Source organism: Haplochromis burtoni, unplaced genomic scaffold (genome assembly GCF_018398535.1).
Source record: "Haplochromis burtoni strain Fernald_Lab_line unplaced genomic scaffold, NCSU_Asbu1 Contig_19, whole genome shotgun sequence".
Classification (NCBI taxonomy): domain Eukaryota; kingdom Metazoa; phylum Chordata; class Actinopteri; order Cichliformes; family Cichlidae; genus Haplochromis; species Haplochromis burtoni.
Window position 1 is genome coordinate 3,964,161 of NW_024582380.1, and position 9,047 is coordinate 3,973,207.

Below are 9,047 nucleotides of genomic sequence, written 5' to 3' on the forward strand. Positions count from 1 at the left end.
TATTTTCAAAAGTAATTAATTACTTAGTTACTTAGTTACTTTTTAAAAACACGATTTACAACCTGAAGAGGTGATAAAGCGATAGATCTTTCAGCCCAATTCTACTTTTCTGCATAATCCATCATACAAAATGTAATCAAATGGAAAAGTCTTTTTTTAAACTTGTTTTATCAGTTTTAATCTTTTAACTTTATGCATCAAGCAAAAATTTAATTATATGCAACATTCTCTGACTTGAATAAATTAGTTTAACATTTAAACCTATTTTCTGCACATTCCAGCACATAAAATAAAATATTTTTTGTGTTTACACTCACTCTTTCAAATAGATGCAAGTAAAACACAGCAGAAAATAAATAAAGTCAAAGACTCAGCGGTCCTGTTGCTCTATTTTCACCTGTAAAGCAGGATAGGGTAGGCGGAGGTTTACCCTGGTGCAGGTGTGCCGCGGTCAGTTGAAGAATCCGCGAGTTTCTCTGTGAATTTCCCATTACGTCGTTGCGCACTCGGTGCTTGTTTAGGGGTTTTTTTCGCTGTAAAAAGAAGTTTTCTTCCCACGCACAACGGACACTAATGTTTTTGTCACTTTTTATGGAATCAAACTCAAAGTAAGGTCAGTACTTCCACGCTTTAAACGCTGCACGCTCATACTCTCTCCCACAATCGATATATGATCCATTGTTGATCTGCACACAGCTGTTGTCACAACGGCGCACTCGCTTACGTCACTGTCATGAGACATTCTCGCAAAAAAATCACGGTTTTAGTAACGCAGCGTTCCTACGGGAAAGTAACGGTAATCTAATTACCGTTTTTGCAATAGTAATCCCTTACTTTACTCGTTACTTGAAAAAAGTAATCAGATTACAGTAACGCGTTACAAGTAACGAGTTACTGCCCATCTCTGGTTAAGAATACATTGGATTATTTTCAAATACAATTTTCTCCAGTTATTTTATAAACCAGTGCTTTTGAAAATTCATGGACATCAACAATAATTATATTTTAACATTAAAAATATTTACACATACTGCTGAATGAACTTTTACAGAAACATAATTAATTTTGGTAATTACTAAAAACATCAATTTTGTACATTTACTTGTGGTATAAACCTTACATCGAATGAGAGTCTAATAAATTTGCTGAGCACTTTAATTTCTGATGACAACGTCCCCACATCAGTGTGGTATTCCTCAGTGTTATGGCTAATATAAATAACATTATCAATAGCTTTCATCATTGGCCCAGTGGAAAAACTTTTAAAACTGATCTAAAACCACTAACCAAAGACTCCTGGGTTCTGTTAAATGAGAGAACAGAACAAGAAATGAAATATTGACTCAAACACAGCCCATTAACTACATTATAACCTTTCTCAGGCTTTATAATTGCAAAGCTGTCTGACAAATTTACTTACATATTGTGTTCAGTGATTAAAACTACAATACAATTCAAAAGTATGAATTACATTTAATTTACTAGAATGTATAACAATTGAAATTTATAAGGAAAAAGAGAAAAATGTAATAATTAGCTGTATATATAGAACACCTGGCTCTAGTATTCAAGTATTTAATGACTTCATAGAAAAAATATTCTCTAAAACAAATCAAAAAGTTATCTTTATCTGTGGTGATTTTAATATTGACCTGTTGAATCCGAAAAGGCATAAAATGACCGACGAATTCCTAAACACTATGTACAGTTTGAGTTTACATCCTAAAATAACCAGGCCTAGCAGAATTACACCACATTGTGCCACCTTACTTGACAATATTTTCACTAACAATATGGAAAACAACATTGTGAGCGGAATATTAATTAATGACATCAGTGATCACCTACCAGTTTTTGCAGTTTATGACACTAATTATAAGAAAAATCAGCATGAAGAACAACTGAGATACAGACGTGTAAGGACAGAAGAAACTATGAATGCATTTAAGAACGATCTATTAAATCAGGACTGGGACAATGTGTACAAAGAAACTGATATTGATATTGCATATGGCATATTTTTAAGAATATTCATGGAGTTATACGATAAAAACTGTCCAACAATAAAATACAACAGAAAGCACAAATATTCAGATAGACCATGGATCACTAAGGGTTTACAAAATGCATGTAAAAAGAAAAATACACTCTATAGGGAATTCCTAAAACAAAGAACAAAAGATGCTGAAAATAAATATAAAAAATACAAAAATAAGTTGACCAATATTATACGTGTATGTAGAAAGGAGTATTATAGTAAAATATTGAACAACAATAAACATAATATGAAAGGAATATGGGATGTTTTAAACGGTATCATTAAAAATAATTCTGGACAACAAAGTTATCCTCAATACTTTATCGACAATGGCAATATTATGGAAAACACTGCTGATAAGGTCAACAGCTTTAATCATTATTTTGTAAATATTGGACCAAAACTGGCAGAACAAATTCCTGAGTCACTGCCATCAGTAGACTGTAGTGAAAACCGATTGATAGGAACCCTAACTCAATGTTCCTCACATCAGTGGAGGAAAAAGAAATAATTGACATTGTACACATGTGTAAATATAAAACATCTACTGATTGTAACGATATTGACATGAAAATCGTCAAGAAGGTCATTGAAGGAATTGTAGGACCTCTAACATATATTTGCAACTTATCATTTCAGACAGGAAAAGTGCCAAACAAAATGAAAATAGCTAAAGTTGTGCCGCTGTATAAAACCGGGGATAGACGCCACTTCACAAATTACAGGCCTGTTTCTTTACTACCACAATTCTCCAAAATCCTAGAAAACCTGTTTAATAAACGATTAGACAAATTCTTAGATAAATATAAATTACTCTCTGACAGTCAATATGGATTCAGATCAAAAAGATCAACATCTCTGGCATTAATCGAATCAATTGAGGAGATTACAATGCTATAGATCAGAAACAGTATGCAGCTGGAGTATTTCTGGATCTCAAGAAAGCATTCGACACAATCAATCATGACATATCGTTAGCTTCATAGCATAAGTGCCTAAGTCATTTTTTGGTCAAATTGAGATTTTTGCCTAACTTTACTCCCCTACCACTGCTGCATCATCCTGTCCGTCTGCACTACACAAAAAAATGCACAATTAGGCATTATGCATGAAGCTAACGATATTAATTAATAAATTGGAACGGTACGGGATCAGGGGGGTTGTACTGCAATGGGTGAAAAATTATTTAAGTGACAGGAAACAATTTGTGAAGCTGGGTGTCCATTCCTCATCATGCTTGGACATTGCTTGTGGTGTTCCACAGGGCTCTGTACTGGGTCCAAAATTATTTATTATTTATATAAATGATATTTGTAAGGCATCTGATATATTAAAATTGGTATTATTTGCAGATGACACAAATATTTTTTGTTCTGGGGGGAATCTAAAGGAGCTGCTGGATACAATTACTTCAGAAATGTGCAAAATTAAAAAATGGTTTAACAGGAACAAACTATCGCTAAATCTAAGTAAAACTAAAATTATCTTATTTGGGAATTCCCTTAGAAATGCACAAGTGCAGATTCATATCTCTCTCTTTTCAACATGTTCAAAATAAAGATTCAATCAATCAATCAATCAAAATGATCAATAAGAGATAAAGGCAGAAGTGGCATAATATATCATATAACTGATCAGCTGCCATGTCGCCATTTTAAGGTAGAGTCACTGAAACGGCCTGATATGAGAAATGCTGAAAACCAAAGAAAGGAAGATATGTTCTAGGAACACACACACAATGGGATCTTTAAAATAAGGTAGCTTATCAACATTTATTCCTTCATTTCATAAATACTGAGAAAATCTGACTGTCCTCTGTGCCAAAGGTAAGGCAATAAAAAGTCTTGCTCTCCTTAAATGCTATCAGTAATGCAATCAACATTGCAATAACTAGACAAGTTTATCCATGACTAAGTCACAGAGCATGTCTCCGAATAGCGTCACACCTGGTTGTTTACAGGTATGCTCCAGAGCTGTAATCATGCAGCTTGCCTTTTGGTGCCAAATGTGAAAAGACAGAGCTGTAGCTGGCTAATAACACTCTCCCTTGCATTCAACCAACTCAGCAACTTGGTTACAGCTTAACAAGCTCTTAATTACAGCGTGCAGAGCTCCCAAACATTTCAGCAGCTCAGGCAGAAAACGTGATTAATTAATTGGATGTGGGGAATGTGTCTATTCTAAGGATGAGAGAAGGTGTGTTGTTCTTGGGTGAGAATGCCTGGCTGTCAACAGCAAGCCTGGGTACTGCGAAACCTCACACCAAAAGCAAGTATTGTTCCATTTTGTTCACAATATTTATGGCCTTACAAGCATTTTGTCTCAATTTAGGCAGCCCTTTCAAGCCTGACAAGATCACTAGAGGAAAGACAAATGGGTTGATTTGTGGAGTATAAACCCCATCTCTTTCTATTTCAGCAATGCACTGGCTTGTCTGTCAAATCCAGTTCTGCAGCACACAGACAAGAGTAGAACATCTTCTAGTGATTATTAACGGAAACAGCCAGCGAGCTGGAACTTGTTCCACTGTTTTACAGAGAATTCAGACACATGACTGTTAGCTTGGCCTAACTGTCAAACACTGCAAAAGAACACAATGAGTCAGATACAATGCTGAAAGCCCATGACTCAATATTTCCTTGTTGATTGCTCATTCAGATGAAACTACAATAAACTCTGTATTTATGTCGATAATAGTAGCCTCTGTATCTACAAATATCATGTTCATGGAAATATGTGGCAGGTATGGTGCACTCATATTTGTTTTTGAAGGAAAAGTGTTGCGGAATGAGGAAGCGATAAGGAAAGTTTGAGCAATGCCAGAAAAGGCAGATATACATGAAGTCCGTGTTCCTTGTGAGTCTGATAGAGCAACCGTATGATGGGAGAAAACACAGACTTACAAGCCCCCCTCCCAGCCTTTGTTCTCACCATTACTCTTTGTGCATTTGTGGGTGTGTGAGCGAAGACAAACAATGCTGTCCCGCACAGTCTGGGTGCTATAGTATAGAGTGAAAGAAAGCATGGAAAGGGGAGGGTTGGGTGGTATTCAAACTGTATGGCCTTTTCCTTTAAACTGTGTGTGGGAAGACCTCCTGGGGCAGACAGACACGCCATTCCTTCACCCACAGACATTATATTATACCAGCCCACAGAGGCGATGCAGATGAGTGAGGAGGGAGGTGTGGGCAAGACTGAACAGAGAAACTTTTCAGAGACGGGATAAAGATGGAGGGAGGGGTATTGTAAAGTAGACGTGCAACCACTTGCCACTGCCCCATCAGTTCTGGTGAGAATTATGCTATTGCTCAGCTCAACTAGGAGCAGAAACTATTATGAAAGAAAATTGCTCCTTTATTTTTCTTTACTAAACTTTACATTTAAATTGAGAAGTTACATTTATAAGTAATCTGTCTCTGATGGCCAAAAGTTTCTAAATGGAAAACTGTAAAGTTTACAAGTAATAAGCAGAGGCACGCAAAAAAAAAAAAAAAAAAAAAAATCTAAATCCTAAATAAATAGAGTGTGTAGCTGACATTTTAGGGCATGAACACTGTCCTACATTAAACAAATAATTTCCTCCTCATTTACAACAATCTACTTCTGTGCATGACAACACACATAAACATCAACAACACCGCATAGATGGATGGGGAAAAAACGTGACTTTCATTAAAATCAAGTGACTCAGGAAAAAACAAACAAAAAAAATATACTAGATGGAGCTCAGCGATCAACTTCCATTGGCCAACTGCAACGGTGCTAACGTTCCCGACGTTTACACGAATGTGCACTTCAAGTTATCACTAGTTACGTGAAATTTCTAATAAAAACAAAAGGAATGAGTAACAACATTGTGTTTACTTACCCAGAATACAATGTTGAATCCAAATAAAACGTATTTCACACAGCAGCTGACTTCGGCTCCTTTAAAATGACGGTGTTTTCTACTCATTCTTCCACGGAAAGTGGTGGCTAACTGACGAGCTAGGCAACTACTATGACTGATACTCAACCAAAGCTACAGTTCTTAAACAACTGAATACAAGGTTAGCTGGCTCCATCAGCTAAGCAAACCCCGCGTTAAGTCTTCCGGGTTGGTTAAAACTCAGACATATGTGGCTAAACTGTCTTTAACTCGCTTTGACTATTAGCTTGCTAGGCCAGCTAGCTCGCAACTTCTATAGTTAGCATTGGCTGCTAACAACAACAAATCCAGGAGCACTTCAACTAAGGCACACAGATGCGGCTCTGCAGCTCCGTCGACATTCAAGTTGCCTGGTGTTTACGTCGCTTCGCTTGCCGGATGATCGAGATGGCGGTACTTCAGCTACACCTCCCTAATGTTATCTGTGTCGCTGCATCGCCGCTTGTGAGTCTTCATCCTTGTTGTTTTGTGCTGTAAAACAAGCCCCTGCTGTCAAACGGGAAAACCACTGCGCTGGCTTTCGCCCTTTTCACTTCAAGAGCGGCCTCTTGTGTCTCAGCCTAGCTTGACCACACAGAGAATAAGCACTGTATGTACGAGGTTGCTTCATTAAAAGCTGCAATAGGAAGTGGCCAGGTTTATAGTGTGAGTTCAAATTGAAGGAGTGCACAGTAATTTAAAAAAAAAAAAAAACGGGACAGGACAGTATGAGTAATGATATTACCAATCATGTATAATGATTAATAATTAGCTAGATTCTAGCTCATTATTTACACCTTTGCCTACACCTGCCACGACGCATTAAAATATCTGCAGTGAGAAAAGTCGATTAGGAATGACACTCTAATAAACTGGGGTACTCAAGCGCAATTATATATTCATAATTTCAGCCATAATGTTCTGGCATGACAGGCTGAGTAATTTCACTCCTTTAAGTAAGTCGGTGAAGGAGAAATATAGATAACTGCAGAATATTGTGAAAATGTTGTGAAACGTGATCAAATGAAAAAGGAAGTGAACAATCTGTTCTGAACAACTTTGCCTCATTTGAACTTCTGTCTGGAGTCCTACAGATGGCAGTCTATGATCCTGCGATAAATGCATTTCCTTTTCACCTCTGGGTGCTCCACTCTGGGGCATGCCAACCTTCTAACTATTGCCAGAAATGTGTATTATGTTGTACTGACAGTAAACACAGCATAAAACTGTAAAACCAAACAGTATTAGCCTGCATTAGCTATTAGCTACATGTAATATTTTCATCCGGTACTCTACTTTTTCTCAATATGGCATAAACCCGCACCTAATAACAAGACAAAGACATATTATGAAATTACAAATACACTGTCCACATTGTCATATAATTTTAAAGGAGCAGCTGTTAAAGGGCCTTAATGTTGTAGTGATACATTTAAGTATATTTATTGGCCGATAAAGTTTTATTGATTATAGAATAAAAACACTAACTTAACATTGTAAATGCGGATATGTTACTACTTACCTTCCGTGACCAGCTTCACATTTTATTTAGATACATCATAGCTAGGGAAATGTTACTCCAGCCTACATTATTTTCAGTTCCCAAAAAGTTGATTCAGTTCATGAGGATGTAGTGTTTTCAGTGGGAGAAACGTTTCGCCACTAATCCAAGGGACTTCTTCAGTCTCAGCTGACTGCAGGTTTCCACCACCTTATAAACAGTACACATATAATGACTGAAACTAGCACCACTGATGAACAATGGCTGTAAGGTCAGTTTCTTGATCGTTAATATGTAAATTGTCATGACCATTGATCAATGACCATTGATCAATGTACCATTCACAGAGAGTTGGGAAATGGCTGCAATCATAGCATTGAAAGATGTACCCTTAGGCCCCTTTCTTGATCTAGGTCTTTCCCTTTTCACATAAATGGAATCCTTGACTACCCGTTCAAACCAGCGTTCCTCCCTGTCCAGGATGTGAGCATTCTCTTCATTGAAAAAGTTGGCACTACCCCGTAGGTGTGAATAGACTGCAGAGTCCTGGCCTGACGAAGTAGCTCTTCTGTGTAGTGCCATCCGCTTAGCCAGAGGTTTTTTGATTTCCCCAATGTAAAAATCGTGGCAATCCTCCTGGATCTTAACAGCGTACACTATGTTACTCTGTGCGGGGGACCGGATTCTTGGGGTGGACCAATTTTGAGGCAGTGTGTTTCGGGATTTAAAAGCGACAGAGGGGGGGTGTTGAGAAAAATTCATCTCAACTGTTCTGACACATAAGGGATCACTAAATTTAAAGGATGCCGAGAGCATCCTTTAAATTTGTATTTGTATTTGTATTTGTATTTATTTATTTATTGTCATTGTCAGAGAACAATGAAATTGCATTTGGGGCTTCCGTACAACCCGTAAATAAAATAATGAAGAAAATAATAAATACCCCTTAAAACCCAAGTGTAAATATTTAACCCAGTGTGACTCCAGTGCAATAAGACAATCCTTAGCAACAACATGAGAACATGACAAGTAAACATGAAATTTTGCTCAAGGCCTTCTTGATGTGATGTTTTTCTGCTTCCCTGGCTGCTGTACCTGTGGGGACGGTGTTCGTCATGTGTTGTAGCGTCCTGATGTCACCCAGTTTGTGTTCCAGTGGTTGATGAGAGTCAAACCTTAAATATCAATCCGTATGTGTAGGTTTACAGTACACATCAACTTTTAAATATCCCCATTACTCATGGAAATCTCACAGTCTTTACACTCAAGTTCACATCAAGTTCGCCAGTTCTGTGAACTTGTTGTGTTGGTCCACCGAGTTTATGTGATCAGTGAATTGTGTTATGTCCTGAGATTTGATTTTCACCCAGGTGTCATCCACATACCTGAACCAATGACTTGGTGGTGTTCCAGGGTAGAATAACGGGCCCTCTTTTTTTAATTATATTCCTCATTAGGGTGATGGTTTTATAAAAAACAATAGCAAAGACAAACTGAAAATATTTAATCTAGTGTGGCATTTTTTTATTCTGCATAAAATCATTCAAAGATCATACAGTTATGCAGCATGGGTTATAAAATGCAGGCATGCAATCAACCCC

General features: G+C 37.3%; 1 protein-coding gene across 1 annotated transcript in view; it reads right to left on the bottom strand.

The window, feature by feature from the left end:
* Positions 1–6,659, bottom strand: part of tspan17 (tetraspanin 17) — a gene marked incomplete at its 5' end in the record, with an annotated part of 25,832 nt that extends 19,173 nt beyond the window's left edge. Inside the window, 1 exon segment of the mRNA XM_005916398.3 lies at positions 5,907–6,659. Coding sequence (XP_005916460.1) covers positions 5,907–5,993 — 87 coding nt within the window.
* Between the last annotated feature and the right edge of the window lie 2,388 nt (positions 6,660–9,047).